We start from the raw sequence: 21,133 nt of genomic DNA on the forward strand, positions 1-21,133 counted from the left end.
TATAATATTAAGATAGAACCACTGAACTCACATGAACTGATTTAGATATGTTTTTAGTACCTTTATGGATCTTGAGAGAGGAAATGCCATTGCTCCCTATGCAGGCCTCACAGACCTATTGGATTTCAACTAAAATATCTTAATTTGTGTTCCAAAGATTAACGAAGGTCTTACGGGTGTGGAACGGCATGAGGGTGAGTAATAAATGACAGAATTTTCATTTTTGGGTGAACTAACCCTTTAAAATTCATCATCTGTGTTCTACTGAAGAAACAAAGTCACCTACATCTCGGATACCCTGGGGGTAAGCAGATAAACATAAAATTTTCATTTTTGGGTGAACTATCCTTTTAAAAATGGAGTGGGGGAAAAAAGCATCAAAGCATTGTGTAATCATTCTGTGTTTTCCAACTCTACTCCAGGTTTTCTGCACACTGGCGAGAGAAATCGCCTTCCAACCAAACACTGGGAAACAATCCAGTGCTGTTATATTAAATTTAAGCACCCCTATGTCTAATCAAATTTGAAGACTGGAACAAACTAATAAATGTAATACTTGTTATAAAACTACATTACTGCCCACAAATATACAGAAAAACCAAAACTGTATAATTTGTCACTATCTTCATAGAGGGATCTGGGAATCTCATCTTTGTGATAAATGTCACAACGCAGCCTGATCTGTGTTGATGGAACGCGGTGTGTCTTTAAGACCCTGCGGATCCCCGGTAACCCCACACGGCTCGTTGTCCGTACTCTCCCGACTCTCTGTAGTTATTTGAGGGAGGCGCTAGAGCCCTATCTCCACTTTACAAAATAAAGGCAGAAGTAACGGCACTGTCTTGAGAGAACAAATCAAGCCAAAGCTGTGCAAACAGACTCTTGCGTCTCTCTCTCTGTGGCGTCGGAGTGTGTGCGGCCGATGCGCTGCAGGCTGAAGCGTTCGGAGGCTCGTATCCAGTTTAAATCCTGCGCTCACCCTCTGTTGAGTATATGTGGAGCTCAAGCGACACTTCTATGAGAATCCCCACTGAACGGCGAGACGAAGTTTGGTTGTTTTCCTAAACCGGGGGTGCTGGGGAGAGTCGAGGAGAGAGAGAGAGGGCGAAAGATGGTTTTGAACAGCCTCCCGTGCGTCCTGGTTTCGCTGTGCTTGGTTTTTTTCTCGTCTTCTCCGTGCAAAGCTCGGATTTACACCAACCACTGGGCTGTTCGGATAGCCGGCGGACCTGAGCAAGCAGAGCATATCGCCAATAAATATGGGTATAGAAACCTGGGCCAGGTGAGTGTGTCCTGCACAAAGATGTTTGGAAGAAACTCACGTGTTATTTCATAGTATTTGCGGTCCAGTGCTCTTTCCCATCGGTTCAAGTGTGTTATCACTTTGATTGAAGTTCAAACGTCAAGGCTGGAAGCTTTACGCAAGTTTCACAAAGTTTTACATGTTGTGTTGTGATAGTTGAGAATGCTGAATTTATGTTTTGAAGATTCAAATCTTCACGAATGTGCCTGAAGACTCGTTTTAGCCCAAGAATATCCAGTTCTCAGAGTAAAATCCAGTGAACAAATAGGTCTCTACTGACTCCCAACAACAACAACAACAGGTGTTTTTGAAACTTTACTGCTTGGATCTACTACCTTGTATCAGTCTACTGTTTTCTGTTAGTTATGAATGCTAGCAAAGGTGTACTTTTGTATTTGAAAACGATAAGTTACGAACTCAAGTCACACATGACATGCATCTTCAGCAGGATTCATTCACTGTAACGTTACAAAGGCTAAAAGTTCATGTTTCGTACTGTATGTTTTAAGAAAATAAAATATATGTTGGTTAAATGTATTCATAATGCAGCCTTTTACAGCCAAGTCTGGTTTTTAATTTGTCAAGCCAAGTTTTTTAGAAGTCAAGAACTGCATTATGTGGCATAAAATGCCTTGGCCTCAATTCAGTTTCATCTTCTTCCTGGGAGCAAGAAGGTCTTCATAATAATTTAGTTTAATAATATGTTTCGTTATCCAGTTAGTACTTTGATCGTAAAAAAAAAAAAATGCTGGTGCATTTAAATAAATAATAGGTTAAAGTAAGTTTATGGTCTTAAACTTTGCTCTTTACTGCAACAAGCCTGTATGTCAGATCTCAGATCTGCCATGTGGTTAGAGATTTCGCCGCAACTGTGTTCAATCTCTGATTTCACAATGTGCTATCTTATCGTTCATCTGTGCTTATTGTGCCAGCTAAGAGTTCCTTCCTCAACTGCGAGGTTGTCACATCCAAAGTAACAATTTATGAAAGTTTAAACACTCCTGAACTTTGCAACTCATCAAACTCATCATGTTCTCCTGTGGGAGTCTGCTATAGAATCCTGGAATGTGAGACTGCATTTGGAGCCAGTTGTAGATTATGTGTTTGTGAACTAAAAGAAAGTATAAGATGCTATTTATAAACCCAGAAGTTTCCCCTACATCAATTGAATTTTGAAGCAGTTGCTTTATAAGCCCATTTGACTGACTGTAATCTGGCAAGGCTTATCGTTGGCTTCAAGAGTCATTGTTTTTTATGGCAGACTTCTGTATCCCTATGGAGTACAGTAGTCTGTGGAGAATGTGTCATGGCTGCCTAGTGTTTTTGCACTTGTCAAATGAATCTGTTTAGTGGAAAGTGATACAGCCTCTTGAGTAACCAATCTTCAGTCAATGACATTCTAAATAATTAATGATATGAGCCAGTTTCAACGTGTCTCTGGTGAATATTGCTGTAGCTCTCGCTTTTTTATTCATACCGATATTGTTACATATTAGATGTACCTGACCCGATTTGCTCTTTTTAGTCACTTAGTATGGCGCTGTGTTTGGATTCTCATTTCGCAACCTGATATTTTGTGATGTGGTGGTATAATGTAGTTATTATGTGATCTATCTTTGTTTGCAATGCAGTAAATTACAGTTTTGTGTGTTGCTCCTGTAGATTGGTGATCTGAAGGACTACTACCATTTCTTCCACAGCCGGACGATAAAAAGGTCGACGCTTTTCAGCAGAGGCACACACAGCTTCATCTCCATGGAGCCAAAGGTCAGGCTGTCACCATGACAACCCCACACCTGTGTGTTCTATGGTCTATATGGACTCCTGATCTTGCTCATCAATGAATAGAACTCGGTGTATCCAAAACAACTGTTGCACAACAGTGCAAAGCGAGTAAATGGTTCCGCTCATAAACAACGTTTTGCGTATTCGTCAATAATCCTGAAAAGGAGGGTTGAGTTAACACATTACAAACCTCACACTGTTGTTTAATCCAAAAATTAAAGTTCTGTAATATTTTTACTCGCCGTGTTGTTCAAAACACATTGGATTGTCTTTCTTTTGTGGAACACAAAAGGAGATACTTAGCAGTTTGTTCATGCTGCACTTTTCCATACAGTGAAAGTGAATGGTGACCAAAAAGGGCTCCAAAATTATTTTCCTCCGTAGCTCTCAAATCTCATTTACATTTGTGTATTCATTGAAATATGGTGTGTCAAGACATGTCTCTTCAGGTTTGACATCATTGCTTTCAAAAACTATCGGCGTCTCGTAACTGGCCACAAATATATAGACAGACCAAAACTGTATATAGTGCAATAAGTGGAGGAGAGAAAATCGTACAAGGTTTGGAACGACATAAATGGAGATAAATAAAAGTAAATATAAGTTGTGAATAATAGTTTTTGGTGAAATATCCCTTCAAAAAAACAAAAGAATGGTCATATTTCACCCCAATATTGAAAGGAAAAATTAAGATATGATTTTATGCATGATGCATGTTGGTACTTTATATTAAGAATTTTTGTTTTGAGATTTTTTTTTCTTCATAATTAAGCATATTTTCCTCATTCTCATTATTTTAATGCTAAGAAGCTTTTTTTTCATTATTGTATTGCTGCAGTGAAATTTTTTTTTTTTTTTTTAAATGTCCAATTTGTATACATCATGGTAACATGTGTGCCTTTATTTTATGTTGATTTTAATACATAAAAACTGTATAGGATGTTTCCCATTACTGTTTTCCAGTAACCATCTTTCATTTAACCAGAAGACTGTTACAGAGAATGGATGTTATGAAAAGATGTTTGTGTTTGTCCATTCCTAAAGGATTTCTTCTCATTCTTTCTCAGGTGGAATGGGTGCAACAGCAGGTCGTGAAGAGGAGAATAAAGCGAGATTATAAACCCTCATATCCTGGTCCTGTACAATCCAGTATGGTCCAGTCCAACTCCATTTACTTCAATGATGCTAAATGGAGCAGTATGTGGTATATAGTGAGTATTCTCAACATGTTGTAAATCGTTCTTGTGAATTCTTGAGAAAACACTGGTGAAGTCTTGATCATTGTCATGGTTTATATAATTTCTCAGTCTACTGCAAAAAAATTGTGGCACTATAGTTCAAATCTTGAGTCCTCAACCAAGGTCTTCTGAAAGGGGGGAAAAAATCATGTTGGTATTCATTAAAATATATTTATTTTCTTTGCTTTAGAAACAGCTTTTCTTTTCTGCTGATGTAAGAAAAGGCACAGGGACAGGGGAAATTATTCTGTGCAATATATTTGTGAAGCTTTTTTCACAATGCATATTATTCCTTCTAATGTCAGCAAGGTAAAACTATCTGATGAGGAAGAAACTTAGGGGTAAAAACTATTATATTATGAGATCGTCAAATCATAGATTAACTTCAAATCCTGACAGATGTTATTTGCTGCTTAATATTCTGTTGAAGTCAGCTATACTGCCCATTCCAGAATTGAAATGTGTTGCGAATGCTTTCATTAAAGACAATATTGTGCACGTGTTATGTTTAGTTAAGTGCCAAACCAAGCCAATCTTCTGCTTTTTAAGACCTCTTTTCACTAAATCGTAATGGCAGGTAGTAAAACTTTGGTGTTTTTAACTAAAACTAATTTGTCAGTTTGAACGCTCAAAGGAAACCATGCTTGTCACACCAGATTAGCAGAGTTTGAAAACCACCCAGAGAGATACCTCGAACTTTTCAGTGTAAGCTCTAACATAATGTCTAGCGGAGATATTTTCAGTGAGGTAATTGTACAAACAGGCTCTTGTTTTCATAGCTGTCATGTTCCTCAGCTCACGAGAGTCAGTGGTTTGGTACATCAGCACGTAAGGAATGCGAAGACATCCTTGCTTTTCGCATGGTAAACAGGCATTCAGATTTACCAGAATGTACAAAAGGTTGCACTTTGGCTGCTACTGAAACCTTGAGGCGTAGCACACATAGCATCGCTTGTCATCACTTGCTGTCTACGACCGTATTTATAGCTTAGACTGAAACGGCGAGAGTGAACTAAGCGTTTGTTCTCTAATGGATTTGTTACAGCTCTGTCAATGGTTAATATGGCTCAGATAACATTAATACTTTGACCTGAATGCATCCATTTGGCTCGGGTTTCTCTTGTTGACCTGTGAGTTGTACTTTGGGAGCAAATAAACTTGACTTTCCAGGATGGGGTCTAATTCCAACTCTAGGCCCAATGAAACTGTACATTTAGTTCCATGTGACGCATGTAATAACAGTGTCTGAGATACACAAGGAAAGGATGCAGTAATTTACAGAGATAGGTTTTAAAAATAACGTTTGCTTTTTACCACGTGCTTGGGATCTTTTCCAAAAATAGCCAGGATTTTACTGTTTTACTGCTTCAGACACCATTGAGCTGTGGGAGACGTGGGTTTGAATTCACCCTGTACTTTTTTTAATCTATAATAATATTCAGAAGCCTCAAATTTAATGTACATTGTAAGCACTAAATTCATTTATGGCATTTCTTCAAAAACATTTTCTATACTCCAGTTTAAAAGTTTGGTGTCAGAGTTTTTAATATATTTTTTTTAAAGAAGACTGAAGTTATTTTATATATATATATATATATATATATATATATATATATTGAATATATTTTAAAATGTCATTTATTCCTGTGATGGCAAAGCTGAATTTTCAGCAGCCAGTGTCACACGATCCTTCAGAAATCATTCTAATATGCTGATTTGGTGCTCAACAAACATTTCCTATTGTTATCAATATTGAAAACAGTTGTGCTGTGCTGCTTTTTTTTTTCTTTTTTTTTTTTCTCTCCAGGGTGTGTTCATGAATAGAAAGTAAAAAAAAAAAAAACACAACCAACTCATTTATCTGAAATGGAAATCTTTTGTAACATTATAAATGTCTTTACTGCCCCTTTGATCAATTTAATGCATCCTTGCTGAATAAAAGTATTAATTTCTTTAAAAATCTTCCTAATCTTCCTAAAAATCTTCCTAAAAGTGTATGTAACCCTCTACCTAATTAGATTTTTCACGTCCTCCATTGTCACTCTGTCTGTGCAGCACTGTAATGATAACATCCATAACTGTCAGTCTGACATGAATATCGTGGGCGCTTGGAAGAGAGGCTACACGGGGAAGGATGTGGTGGTTACCATTCTGGATGACGGTATTGAGAGGAACCACCCAGATCTCATACAGAACTATGTAAGTGTATCTCTTTGTATGTATGGCTGTTCTTTAAAATGGAATTCTTGCATACATTCCTTGCATACAGACATATAAGAAATAATATATTAAGATATAAAGAAATAGTAAGAGCATAATGTCGGTATGCTATTCTAACATACTTGCTTTGTTCTAGCGAGCCAACTTGCTGACTACATAGGCAGCTGCCTTGTAAGGGTCGTTCACACAAAGCACATTTTTGTAATCCACTGTGCTGTCTTTTTTATGTAAACATTTGCTAGACGGACGTGTTTGACAGTTGCACTCGCATCTTTCATCCTTTGTAGCATGTAGCTCAAGTTAAAAGAAGTTCAACTTCTAGACCTTTTTTTCCATTCCACTGCCCCGCGTCTTGCGTGTTTGAATGCAAAACTGCATCAAAACAAAAATGTCCTGCATCCGGAACCTTAAGTAAACGATTTGGAACACTCTACATATCCACATAAATAGCGCTATGGATAGGAGTCTTAACCTGCAACTGATTCTAATGGGTCCTTTGCATAGACTGTTATGGCAGTTAATAACATTGTAAATCTAGCAAAGTTTTTCATTATTTTTTTCTTTTTTTTTGTATTTTATGACCTTGGCCTTAAAATTCAGAAAATTAGTTACCGCTGCTGCTTGAGTGTTTTTAATACAAAAGCTGAGGGAGTAACAGCAAAGAAGAATGTTTCGCTTTTCTGACCAACGTAATCAATCTTTCAATATTCAGTCAGAGAAATGCTATCATGGATTTTTTTCTTTTGCTGTTGGAGTGCATCACTGCAAAAATTTGATTCATTGTTTCCGTTCACCTCTATAGTGAACCTGACTATGACGGCTTCCACTTCTGAGAACCCCATAAATGTGAAAGCGGTCTATGGAGTTTGCTAAACTAATGTCACAATACTCTAAAGCATAAAAACTAGTGCTGCCAAACAATTAATCACATCCAAAATTTTGTGTTTACATAATATATGTGTGTGTACTGTGTATATTTATTATGTATATATATAAATACAAACATACATGTATTTATTTAAGAAATATTTACATGTGTGTGTGTATATATATATATATATATATATATATATATATATATATATATATATATATACACAAACCCGATTCCAAAAAAGTTGGGACACTGTACAAATTGTGAATAAAAAAGGAATGCAATAATTTACAAATCTCATAAACTTATATTTTATTCACAATAGAATATAGATAACATATCAAATGTTGAAAGTGAGACATTTTGAAATGTCATGCCAAATATTGGCTCATTTTGGATTTCATGAGAGCAACACATTCCAAAAGTTGGGACAGGTAGCAATAAGAGGCCGGAAAAGTTAAATGTACATATAAGGAACAGCTGGAGGACCAATTTGCAACTTATTAGGTCAATTGGCAACATGATTGGGTATAAAAAGAGCCTCTCAGAGTGGCAGTGTCTCTCAGAAGTCAAGATGGGCAGAGGATCACCAATTCCCCCAATGCTGCGGTGAAAATAGTGTAGCAATATCAGAAAGGAGTTTGTCAGAGAAAAATTGCAAAGAGTTTGAAGTTATCATCATCTACGGTGCATAATATCATCCAAAGATTCAGAGAATCTGGAACAATCTCTGTGCGTAAGGGTCAAGGCTGGAAAACCGTACTGGATGCCCATGATCTTCGGGCCCTTAGACGGCACTGCATCACATACAGGAATGCTACTGTAATGGAAATCGCAACATGGGCTCAGGAATACTTCCAGAAAACATTGTCGTGAACACAATCCACCGTGCCATTCACCGTTGCCGGCTAAAACTCTATAGGTCAAAAAAGAAGCCATATCTAAACATGATCCAGAAGCGCAGGCATTTTCTCTGGGCCAAGGCTCATTTAAAATGGACTGTGGCAAAGTGGAAAACTGTTCTGTGGTCAGACGAATCAAAATTTGAAGTTCTTTTTGGAAAACTGGGACGCCATGTCATCTGGACTAAAGAGGACAAGGACAACCCAAGTTGTTATTAGCACTCAGTTCAGAAGCCTGCATCTCTGATGGTATGTGGTTTCATGAGTGGGTGTGGCATGGGCAGCTTACACATCTGGAAAGGCACCATCAATGCTGAAAGGTATATCCAAGTTCTAGAGCAACATATGCTCCCATCCAGATGTCGTCTCTTTCAGGGAGACCTTGCATTTTCCAACATGACAATGCCAGACCACATACTGCATCAATTACAACATCATGGCTGCGTAGAAGAAGGATCCGGGTACTGAAATGGCCAGCCTGCAGTCCAGATCTTTCACCCATAGAAAACATTTGGCGCATCATAAAGAGGAAGATGCGACAAAGAGGAAGATGCGACAAAGAAGACCTAAGACAGTTGAGCAACTAGAAGCCTGTATTAGACAAGAATGGGACAACATTCCTATTCCTAAACTTGAGCAACTTGTCTCCTCAGTCCCCAGACATTTGCAGACTGTTATAAAAAGAAGAGGGGATGCCACACAGTGGTAAACATGGCCTTGTCCCAACTTTTTTGAGATGTGTTGATGATAATTTATTTTACATATAAATATTTTATATATAAATATAAAATATTTTTTGTTAAATATTTACATACATGTTGTCTATTTATACATAAATAAAAAAATATTCAGTGCACCCACATTTTTATATATATATATATATATATATATATATATATATATATATATATATATATATATATATATATATATATATATATATATATATATATATATATATATATATATATATATATATATATATATAATACTCACACTATTATGTAAACACAAACTTTTATTTTGGATGTGATTAATTATGATTAATTGTTTGACAGCACTAATAAAAACACATTTCATACTGAAGGATCGGGTAAAACAATCCATTCTCATTTCACTGAGCTATTTTTATTGATGCTTCTCACTATGAATGGAATGTACGTTTATTTGTAATGTTTCTCTCGGCTCATCTAATCTCTTGGATTTTGCCCCCATTGAGTTCATTGCAATGCCTTCTGGGATACATGTGATGCTGCCTTAGAATTTAGCTAAAATGAGGTATTAATATTACTGAGATGTCAATCTTTTGTAGCATTTTTTTTAGCATACCTATGATTGCATTAATAGCCTCGAATACGAGGCAAAATCAAGCACTTCCTTACTATATAGTATGCGCAAAATCGTACGGCAACAGAGTAGTTATGTCTGAAAAAATTGTATTCAAAAAATAGTAGGTAAAAAGTACCCGGATGACCTACTACTTCGGCCGAGATTCTGAAGTGTACGTTCAGTGGGCACTTAACCATCCCATGAGGCCACGGGAGAGGATTTGTGAATGATGCTGTAGGTCACATGACAGTAACAGCATGCCGCATGTAGTACGTCCGAATTTCATTCTACTATGTAGAATGTACTGTTCAGTGGTCACAAAATAAGTTTCAAACTAAATGCCTACAATACAGTATGCAATTTCGGATGCAAAGTAGGTTTTGGATCAGAGCAAGTGAACAAAATAAAAGCACGCAAGCTGAGTCTGTTTGTATATTGACTGTTGTTTTTGTGTTTATATAAGCTCTGTCCTGGAAGTACATGTCCCCTGTATTACAAAAAGGCCATTCACATGTAAAAGTCCAAAAATCATGTACTTCGTTGTTCAATTTTAGCATGTTTTAAGTGTCCTAACTGGCACATGAACGTAATGCGTGGACAAATCCACTTTTGAATATTTTCTCATGTGTTTTTTTTTTTTTTTTTTTTTTTTTTTTTTGCTTTTGATCTTTTTGTAGGATAACGAGGCCAGTTATGATGTGAACGGTAATGACATGGATCCCATGCCCCGATATGATGCCAGTAATGAGAACAAGTAAGAGTGAAGTTCATTACACATGCACATGCTCAATACTTTGAGCATATCAGGTCATTAAATCCCTGGAAAGACTGTTTGTACAGTCCTCTCTGTGGTGTGTGTGAATGTGGGTATTTGGCTTCTGATCTGTGCGCTAGTAAGTGTTTGGCAAGTTTGTTTGGTGAATGTAGGTTTTGGGAGTTTGCTTTTTGTGTGTCTAGGGGTTTCATAGGTGGATGAGTAAATATGGCGCTTGGCTTGTGTGTGCAAGTAAGTGTATTTGACATTTTTGTTTGATGAAAAGGGATTTTTGGAATTAGCTCTCTGTGAGAGATTATGTGTGTGTGTGTGTGGAAATGTTGGCACAAGATCAATGTGTATTTTGAAGTGTTTGGTGAATGTTGATATTTGGTTTGTTGCGTGTATATATGGGTGTGTTTGGTGAGTGGGTGGAGGCCCCCATGTGTTTTTGTGGCTGCCACTCTACCAGTGTGTGTGAGCCTGTGCCAGATGGCTCTGCAGCTTTTTTGGACCGTTCAGAGAGAAAGCTTGGCCTGGGTTCTAGTCCTCTGTGCCGTTGCTGTTTCTTCTAGGAGCTCCAGAGCACTGCAATTCTGCAGCTGATGATAGAAAACTGTTCTGGGGTAGTAGCAGCGACGTAACTCATCATAACTAATACGATGCATCGTTGAAGAAATCAAATAGCTAGTCACGAAAACTGTACTTTCGCAAATTTGTCATTCAACCGCATTGGTAAATGATGTCACGAAGGTGGTGCAGCAATAAGTTCTTTTAATTAATCCATTTGAGATCGAATTAATGCAATGTTTTTGCTAAAATTGCGGACATGACATCTGAAGACTAATTCTCCTTTTTTCTCAGTTATTTTGCTTTATTTCCAGATTCAATCTTAGTCTCTTTCTTATGTTCTAGACTAGAGCATGTACGTACATACGCACTCTTCTAAAATGGCGCTTTAATTTTTGAAAAACTAAATGACGTAAATTAAATTTGATGCTTTTGGGAAACGCACCCCTGGGTATTTCAGTCCTAAATGACAATAATTTACTCACTCATTCGAAATTTTTATGCTATTCTATCTTTCGTGGAACACAAAGAATACATTTTGAAGAATGTTCACAAAGATCTTTTCTATATAATGAGACAAAAAATCACCATAATAAAAGTTCTATAATTAATATTTATGAATGAGGTTTCACTATTATATCAAAAGAAAGAAATTGTGTTTTGCGCAGTTATGTTAGTATTATTTATAGCTATATTACTATACTTTTTATTCATATTTGAATTCATATTTTTAAATTTCTCTTTTAGTTTTTTTTTAATATTACGATTTAGGTTTAAATTTTTTTTTTTTTTTTTTTTTTTTCTCCCCCACTTTGTTTTAGTTCACCATTCACCAATTCTCATTACCATAATGGAAAAATCACATTGTTATTACTATAATACAAAAACAGGTTGTTAATGGTTAAATATTTATCCCTGAGTCCACCCCCAAGTCTCTATGTCCCTCCTTCAGTGTAAGTCAGTGTAAGATTTTTCCCATTTTATTATCGTTTCAGGAAAGTGATACTGCGGTATAATTCATGTCTGTAGCTCAAATAGTGCGGGACGAGTTATGTGCTGAAATGTAATACTTATCCCTAAGAATGTGCCATAGTAGTGATTCTTGACTATATCAGACACCACTAAATGCTGTATTACAGAAATGCTCCACAATCCCCCATCTGGAGGTCTCTGCTTGTGAGTGCACGTATGCATGAGCATTTTGCTGTCGTGAGCACAACTATACCTCCTCTTAATTTACACTTTCAGAAGCCCCCATTAGAAGTATTTCCGTGGCCCGAGGAAGAGGGGAGTGTTTGACGCTATCGCTGCTTTCAGGAGGAAGTGTGTGGTGGAGACCTGAGAAGGGAGGTTTAGGTCTGCATGTATAGACACGCTGTATAGAATACCATCCACCTCCTGTAGGATCTTCTTCTGTCTCCGTGAGGATTCGATCACAGAAAGTTCAACAGTTCTCACCCAGACAGGAAGTACAGACTACATAGCTATATGGCAATTAACTCCTTTAAATGAGGCATATTGTACTTTTGTAGCATTGAATTTTTTCCTTGAAGTCTATAATGTTTGTCAAAATGATTTGCAATAAACAAAATTTAGTTTTATATGACCTCTTATCATGAATTAAATAGTCCCTAGTTTAGTCATATAGATATTGGGACCCCAATGTGACTCCATATCCAAATTGTTGAATTTTCCCCATTTCAATGGTCAAGAACCAAATGTAGGTAACTCTTTAAACAGCTTGTAGATATTGTGTTTAAAGAAGAATGTCTGAAGAACAAATAGCACTGAAACTAGAAATGCATCGTATTTCCCTGTATCAAAACAATTGAATACAACACATCTCTCTGAATGCCGAAAACAAAATTTAAATGTCTTTAATTCAAGAAGTGTTAAAGATATCTTAGGCCCCATTTACACTAGTGTGTTTTTGTCACTTTTTTAATTTCTTTAATGTCATTTTTAGATTGTTGTTCTTATGAAACTTTTCTTTTGGAATCTTCATTTTTAATGCCCTACATGGTTCAGTCTCATAGGGATGTCAGTGTGGTAACGTGTAGTTACGATACTACGTATTTGAACTCTTGGTAGCTTCAGAGGCTGTTAAAATAAACAAAATCCCATCTTCCAAATATCCCGAAAACTGATCCAAATATAGATTATTAGAAATATGTGTTTGAGAGCAAGTTAATGTGTCTCAACTTGACCATTTTCAGTGGATTTTTGGTACTCAGAGAGCTATGTTTTATGCAATTCTTTTAATGAAGGGAAAAAAGATAGATTTCGTTTAACATTATTTATTCATCAGACATTCCTCTTTAAATGCAGTAAGTGCGCAAAGTGAACCACATTTGGTTTTCGATCATTGAAAATGGGTAAAATTCAACAATTTGAACATGGGACTGCTTTGAGATCCCCATATCTACGGGACTGAACTATATAGGGCCTTGGAAATGAAGATTTTAAAAAGAAAGTTTATTAAGAATGATAATCTAAAAGGATATTCAGATATCTTGAATACTTTTAGAGTTGCAGGCATGCAAACTTAAAAAAAAATAATTAAAATAATTTTTATGGCACTCAAATCAGGTATGTTCTATGCAATTGTGTTGATGGAAAAACATGAGATACATTTCTCGTTTCAACATTATTTGTTATTTAGATATTCCTCTTTGAAAGAAAAAAAGTATCAGCTATATGCAAAGTGACCCACATTTGGTTTTTGACCACTGGAAATGTGTACAATTTACAAATTTACTCATGGAGCCGCATTAAGATCTCCATATTTCTGGGATTGAACCATCGAGGGCCTTTAAAATGAAGATACCAAAAGGAAAGTTTAAGAACCAGAATCTAAAAGGATATTAAGATAAATTTCAGGCAAGCAAACCTGAGGCAAATAACACAAGTGCTTTTTGCCATTTTTGAACTGTCGCCGTTGACATATAATGCAACAAAGATTACTAAAGTCAACAGATTTTCCTAATAGACCTACCAATCTCTGTGTAAAAATAAAATAATGATGCTGCCATCTTTCTAAAGTCATTTTTAGACCCCTGTAATGTGGCTCCAAATCTCAGGTGAAAATGGTCATTTTAAGCCCCCTCTACACAATTGTGGATTACTCAGTTAATATACATCTGTGACATTTAATATTTTGGCTTTCATTGCTATTTATGTTTGTCTTTGTACAGAAAATATATTAACAATATCAAAAATTTGAAGTTTCTGCAATTTGGTTGTTTTGTCACTTTGTCACCTAACGATTAGCTGAAACATTCTAAGACTGAACTGAATGCACATACCAATTGTTTCCTTCGACTGGAGCCGATTTATATACTCACACATGGAATTTGAACACTGACTGTAATCGCAGACTGAACGCAACTGGCTCTGACTGGACGCGTTTGAGCGCGATCAGTCATAAGTATCAATTTACATTCATAATCGGCCTTACAATCGTTAAGCGTGTGCGCGGCTTAAGCGATCCTGGGTGGAGTAACTTCCTGTCGACGTTCGAAGTGTTGTCAAACAAAACGGAGGCTAGCTAGACCCTCCCTCCTCCTCCTCCCCTCCCCTCCCCTCCGTGCTTCCTGAAACAGTCATGAACGCGCATTTAAAATCATTCTTGTCTGTTATTGGCTGGAGCATGTTTATTATGATTCGTGGTCCAGGCTGCACCACTTTGTTTTTATTGCCGTTTTCAGAGCTTGTGGCGACTACAGAGACTGCGTTTTTTTTTTTTTACTGTGTGTTCAGGGGCAGCTAGCGGATAGTGAAGAGATGTTTGCTGTATGTGACAAAAAATGTTTTGGCCTAAAAACGCGTGACATCACTTAGAGCACCTTTAATGACCCAATAAGGGGTAATAGGATTTGTATCTTATAAAAGCGTTTTTAAAATATATTTAAATTAAAATGAGGGTCTCATTTATTTTGCTGAATAATGGATGTGACCGTTTTCAAAAGAGCATGGAAAAACTATTTACCCCCCCCCCCCCAGTTAAAAAATATACTGTTCACATTGTAATTTTGGTTTATTCAGTTATTCAGTAAAGTCTCCCCTGTTGTTTGGCGTCTATCCTACACAAGCTGTTGATCTTTTATGTGCTGGAATGTTTTGTGTTGGTTCCTCCGCTGATAGTTTGTGTAATGTGAGTCTTTATTTCCCTGCGGTGGGTTTTGACCGTGAGCTTCACAGCGGGAGGTCGTTCTGAGTGACGGTGGACTTTAAGAGCTCCAAACTGAGCAGATGTATTATAAATACTGCAAGTTCATATATCTGACAGATGAACATGGGCTTTGCACTAGACTTTCAGTGGAACTGCAGTTTATTGACCCAGTCTGACCTTTAAGCTGTATGTCAAATGTGCAGCACTAGTGGAGTTTCCCCTTGCGTATATGTGGGTAGTTCAGTGTGTGACTGTGGAAAGTGTATTTTCTTTATGCTTTATGGCTTTATGTATTATATATTATACGGTTAGCTGTTTTGTTCATTTTTGGTTTTTGTAGGAAACGTGTCTTGTGCGGTTCTGGAAATGCTGAAATGCTGGAATGTTCTGTTCAGGTGTGGTGTGTGTGAATCTGGTTTTCTCATTGACCTGTATTCTGCTAGCAGATGTGAGCTGGACCATTTAGGCCAAAGTAGGAGTGGGCAAAGATGAAAATCTTATTTCACTCTTTTTTATTTATTTTATCTTTGTTATTAAAGGGTACATAACACACAGTTTCTGTCAATCTCATGTTAATCTTGAGTAGAGTAGTATAGCATCCTTCATATCTCCGAAGAGTCTTTAGTTTATCAGGTTTATAAAAGACAGATACACTGCACTGAGTCTTTCCGAAAACAGCCGAGCTCCTGAAGGCGTACCATGGGCGAAGCTAAAGAGTTACTAGCACACGCAGCTTTTGCGTAACGAAGCTATCAATGGTCAGCTAAACAAATGTATTTAAACACACACACAATACACCATTGCATTATCCCTGAATAACTTTTGAATCACTATAATGAGTATAGCGTATAGTGAATGATGAATAATGAATTTATGAATTCACTGAGTTCGTGTTGTTTACATTATATGCACTTAGTCACCTATTGCCAACAAAACAGACATTTGATGCAGTTTTACTCACCACCTGTGGTTCCTACTCATGACCAGGATCATCTGTGACCGTTCTGTCTTTCATGTTCAAACGATCTGTAAATCCAGCGTTTATAAAACAGTAATCGCAGATTATGAGGGCTCGAGCAGCCATGGAAAACACAAGATATTCGCCATTCATTTTAACCAATAAAGAATTGATTGCAACTATCAGACATGACTTTATCCTTATTTTGATAGTTAATTTAAGGTGGTTTCTATGGTTATTTTAATGACAAATATCGAGAGCACATCAATGTAATGCGTGAGCACAAATCTCTCAGCTCCACTTAACGCTGGGTTCTTTGGGAAGCAAGGTTATCTTTCCCTCACAATCAAAAACACACTTCTTTGGTGACATTGTTGATTTCGTAGTCTAAAAACAAAGTGACAAATCTTTCTTGAGCAAGTCCTGTGCAGGGCTGCCGACGACTTTCGTAAAGCCGAACGAAGCGCATTGATGGGCGTGCTCTTGCTCTCGCTCTGGTTAATGTGTATGAGTGCTCTTCCGGGAGAAGTGCCTGTACAAGGAATTCCGCCCTTTATTACGTAATACAGGTCCATACTCAAAAAAAAAAGAGTACGAATACTCGAAACCTGTGAGAAATCTGAAGAGTAAACTTTGGCCATGTTTAGCATGAGAATCCAACTCTTTAACAGTGTAAATAAGTCAGAATGCATGAAATGGCATTAGACACCCCTTTAAAAATAAGAACAAAAGTGCAACAAAAGTGCAAATTACAAAAAAAAAAAAAAAAAAAAAAAAAAATCTCTCTCTCTCTCTCTCTCTCTCTCTCTCTCTCTCTCTCTCTCTCTAATAAATATATATATATATATATATATATATATATATATATATATATATATATATATATATATATATATATATATATATATATATATATATATATATATATATATATATATATATATATATATATATATATATATATATATATATATATATATATATAGAGAGAGAGAGAGAGAGTTTTTTTTTTTGTTTTTTTTGTAATTTGCACTTTTGTTGCACTTTGTTGCACTTTTATATATATATAATTTTGTAATAATCTTGCATATGTTTAATAGAAGTGAATGTATTTTTTAATAGGTAAGAAGATAAACATATAGCAATAGAAATGTCTCCGGAATTAATTCCTTGATTTACTTCAAAGTCATACGACCGATCTCTAGCAAACATGAAGTTCATCAAAGCATTTTATCTGCATGTTCTAATAAATCACTCTAAATTTGATATGTTTTATTACAAATAATAATAATAAAAGAGTCACCATGGCTTTGACTAGGACACCGTTTGTTCAAAAACTGTTTGAGAGATTTTTTTTTTCTGTAAATTAAATTCTCTGAAACATAGCTAGTTTGAATAATCTTGTTAAGCAAGTTAGTTAAAGTTAGTTAAACTGTTGACATATAACTAGCTACCTGGAATTTTTCCTATTGAAACATAAAATTTGGGTGAAATGTATAGACGTTTTTTTTTTTTGCCAATAGCCTTTAGTTTACATTACAGTCATAAACCATGATTTGCTACTTCCTATTGCAAGTCGAAGGCAGGTGGCGTTTATAACTTAGGGGGAGAGGAAATTTCACTCTTGAGATCTTTTATTGCTCATTCAAGCTACATTTTGTTTTGTATGTTATAGATATTTTTAGGGGTACACTAGTGTATGGATGGTCTAAAATCCATAAAACACCCATTTTTACTTCATTGTGTTGTTTCATGTCTTTATACACTACCATTCTTTTTTTAAAATAAAGAAATTAATTCTTTTCTTCAGCAAGGAAGCATTAAATTGATCAAAAGTGACAGCAGAAACAACAGATTTCTTTCAAATGAATGTTTCTTTCTAATCGTAAAAGAATCATGAAAAAGAAATGTATCATTGGTTTCCACAAACATTAAGCAGAAGAATTGTTTTCAATATTGATAATAATAAAAAATGTTTCTTGAGCACCAAATCAGCATATTAGAATGATTTCTGAAGGATTATGTGACACTGAAGACTGGAGTAATGATGCTGAAAATTCAGCTTTAACATCACAGGAATAAATTACATTTTCAAATATATTAAAATAGAGAAGTTATTTTAAATTGTAAAAATATTTTATCAAATAAATGCAGCCGTAATGAGCGTAAGAGACAACTTTTCAAAAACATTAGAAATCTTACAGACCCCAAAACTGAGTAGAGTAGGGTTGAAGAGAAGTGGTCATTCTTTGGGTATTTTATTACAGATTATTTCCTATTAAATGTCACATATGGCCTATATCAGAATTAGATAATCATTGGAATAGTTTTAGTCTGGAGTCATTGAATTGGCATTGGGATCGAGCACACAGACCACCTGGGAATTCCTCTGGCCTTCTGACCTCTTGACCTTGTAAATGTTTATGGTTGCGATGGTGACCGAATCCTGGTCTCATCCCAGGATCTGGTGCTGCTGTGGATCTTTACAATCTTTGTTTCTTTTTCTTTTTCTTTTCTTTTTTTAAATTGCTTAGATTGGAGACTGTGGTTACCATGGTAGCATGAGTTTTTCTATGCAGCTGTTCACTGCTGGAGGTTCCATAGCCGAATCTCTCTCTCTCTCCATCTGTCTGTCTTTGTCTTTAGTGGATGTTTTAGTGCATTTTTTTTGCTCTTGATTTGCTGATGATGTGTGATTTATGTGGGTTTAGTTTGGGTCAGGAATGTATCCACGTTGCGTCTGAAGCAGAGGAACCGCTCAAATGTTTTCCTTCAATATCTCAAATATTTAGCCACTGTGTTTTAGCTTTGCTGGCTGTGGAAGCACATGTTTAGTTTCAGCCCAGCTGTTTCACTCTCTCTCTATTCGGTTTTCGGTCTACTTTTGCGTTCTTTCTGTAGTGAGTGTGTGTAATAGGTCAGAAACAGTGCCTGTGCTTGCGTAAGGGTCTCCAGTCATTGTTTATGCAGTTAGTGAATGTGTGTGTGTTTGTGAGTGTGTCAGTACTAACACTAAAATCTTATGTGTTCTATTCAGGCATGGCACGAGGTGTGCTGGTGAAGTAGCAGCATCCGCCAACAACTCTCACTGCACGGTGGGCATTGCTTACAACGCCAAAATTGGGGGTGAGTGTAGCTGATGGAGACCCAGTTTGATTTAGACCCTCTACTGTACCTGGGAATTCTGCCTTTTGTTCGTTCTCGCACAACGGAATAGTTAAATCACCAAAAACTATGAAATAACAATAAAATTAGTATGTGAATATTTAGAGGATAAAGGGATCAGATCCATGATCCATATGGACCAGGCCCCCTATTAAGTCTTATAATAACAGAAGCTTAGAAATACCTGCTGCTATCTGTAGTAATAATAGTAGTAATAATAATAATAATAACTTTATCTTCTATAGCGCCTTTTAAAGGAGCTTCTCAAAAATACAAAATAAATCAACAATAGTACATTGGTGTATTAAAACAACAAGAAATCAACAATGTTACCACAATCAACAATAAGCTAACTTAAAAAAATGTTTTTAAATATATATTAAAAATTCCAAGAGACTGTGCCTGAATTTCAACTGTAAGCAACCTATAGAAAAAGCTCTGTCACCCATGGAACATAACTGTGTTTGATGGACAACCAAAATACCATGCTGAGACTTTGGTCAGGAATATATGGAGTTGAAAGCTGAGAGCCAGTCCGTGAAGTGCAATAACCCTAACTTTAAAATCAACTCTGAATTTAACTGAAAAATGCAAGTAATATGATCTCTTGTGTTTGTCCTAGTTAAAATTTTAGCTGCAGAATAAAAACAAATAAATGTATTAACTTTTCTGCAACTGAAAAGGATAGCATGGGACACAATATCTCTAAGATAAAAACATTGTTAATTTTGGCAGCAAAATTTTGATTTAGTTTTAGTCATAGTCTTTTGACTAAAATGCCATTTAGTTTTAGTCATATTTTAGTCATCGGAAATTGTTTTAGTTTTAGTCTAGTTTTAGTCGACTAAATATCATAAGATTTTAGTTGACTAAATCTACAGTAGATTTAGTCAACTAAAATCTAATTTAGTTAAATTGTAATGCATTAAGCATTTCTCTAACAACACACAGATCCTATACACTGATATACATCTGATATATTCTCTCTCAACTGTTTATGTTCACTAAAGACAACCAACTGTACTTTACTCACCAAAGCGGACGGTTTTTGACTGTTCAAGTGCAAAAACACGAAAGAGAGCTCAATTCAGTACATGTCAGGGATTGACACACTTATCTTTTATAGTTTTTGTTTAAATGTTTGATTAGATTTGATTTTTAGTTTTTCTGCTTTCAGTGTAATTTTAGTTAAAAGTTTTAGTAATTTTTTTTGTGTGTTTATCAAAATTAGCTTACAAGCAATCGCTTGGCATAAATGTGCGCTATTCATTAATTGCAAAGCAGTCTGAAGTGCTGGTGCACGAGCCTTTAGAGCGCGCAACAGCGCCGCTTTTTCCCACGGTTATATCAGCACGTTAAACTTCAAATGTGCGCATCTTCCACACAGGACAGAAGTCCTGAATGGATATCTTACCAAATCCATGATATTCATCTCAGAAATACATTTAGTGAGCAATGACACTCAATGAATACAATAGATCTGTCATCGGCATAAAAGTGAGTTTGTAAAAGTTGGCCAAGCGGGAATAAAGACTAAAAGGTAAGGGTCCTAAAATTGAGCCCTGAGGGATACCAGTAGAAACTGGTCCCAAATCAGACCTGTATTTCCCCTAAAGCAACAAATAAGATATAAACCGTCAAAAAAGATCTGAACCAGTTTAAAACGGTGCCAGAAATACCAAAAACTGTTTTAAGGTGATTTAAGTAGTGTCAAATGTCTAAGAGAATAAGAATAGTAGGAGATATAGGAAGTCAATAGTCACTTTAACCAGAGCTGTTTCAGTGCTATGAAATTTTCGAAAACCAGATTGAAACTGCTTAAAACAATTACTAACAGAAAGGTAATTAATCAACTGTAAAGCAT

At 36.0% G+C, this 21,133-nt stretch overlaps 1 protein-coding gene across 5 annotated transcripts in view; it reads left to right on the forward strand.

The window, feature by feature from the left end:
- Nucleotides 1–744: 744 nt before the first annotated feature.
- Nucleotides 745–21,133, forward strand: part of pcsk5b (proprotein convertase subtilisin/kexin type 5b) — a 77,548-nt gene continuing 57,159 nt past the window's right edge. For 2 of the 5 annotated variants that reach the window (XM_048209192.1, XM_048209193.1), the window contains exons 1-6: nucleotides 745–1,282; nucleotides 2,966–3,070; nucleotides 4,156–4,299; nucleotides 6,382–6,525; nucleotides 10,329–10,405; nucleotides 19,142–19,230. In XM_048209192.1, the coding sequence (XP_048065149.1) occupies nucleotides 1,112–1,282; nucleotides 2,966–3,070; nucleotides 4,156–4,299; nucleotides 6,382–6,525; nucleotides 10,329–10,405; nucleotides 19,142–19,230 (730 nt within the window). In that variant the 5' untranslated portion in view covers nucleotides 745–1,111. The remainder of the gene's footprint in view (nucleotides 1,283–2,965; nucleotides 3,071–4,155; nucleotides 4,300–6,381; nucleotides 6,526–10,328; nucleotides 10,406–19,141; nucleotides 19,231–21,133) is intronic. The other 3 variants (XM_048209195.1, XM_048209197.1, XM_048209196.1) reach the window with 3 other exon arrangements.

The sequence above is a fragment of the Megalobrama amblycephala genome, linkage group LG12 (genome assembly GCF_018812025.1).
Source record: "Megalobrama amblycephala isolate DHTTF-2021 linkage group LG12, ASM1881202v1, whole genome shotgun sequence".
In the NCBI taxonomy this organism is placed as follows: domain Eukaryota; kingdom Metazoa; phylum Chordata; class Actinopteri; order Cypriniformes; family Xenocyprididae; genus Megalobrama; species Megalobrama amblycephala.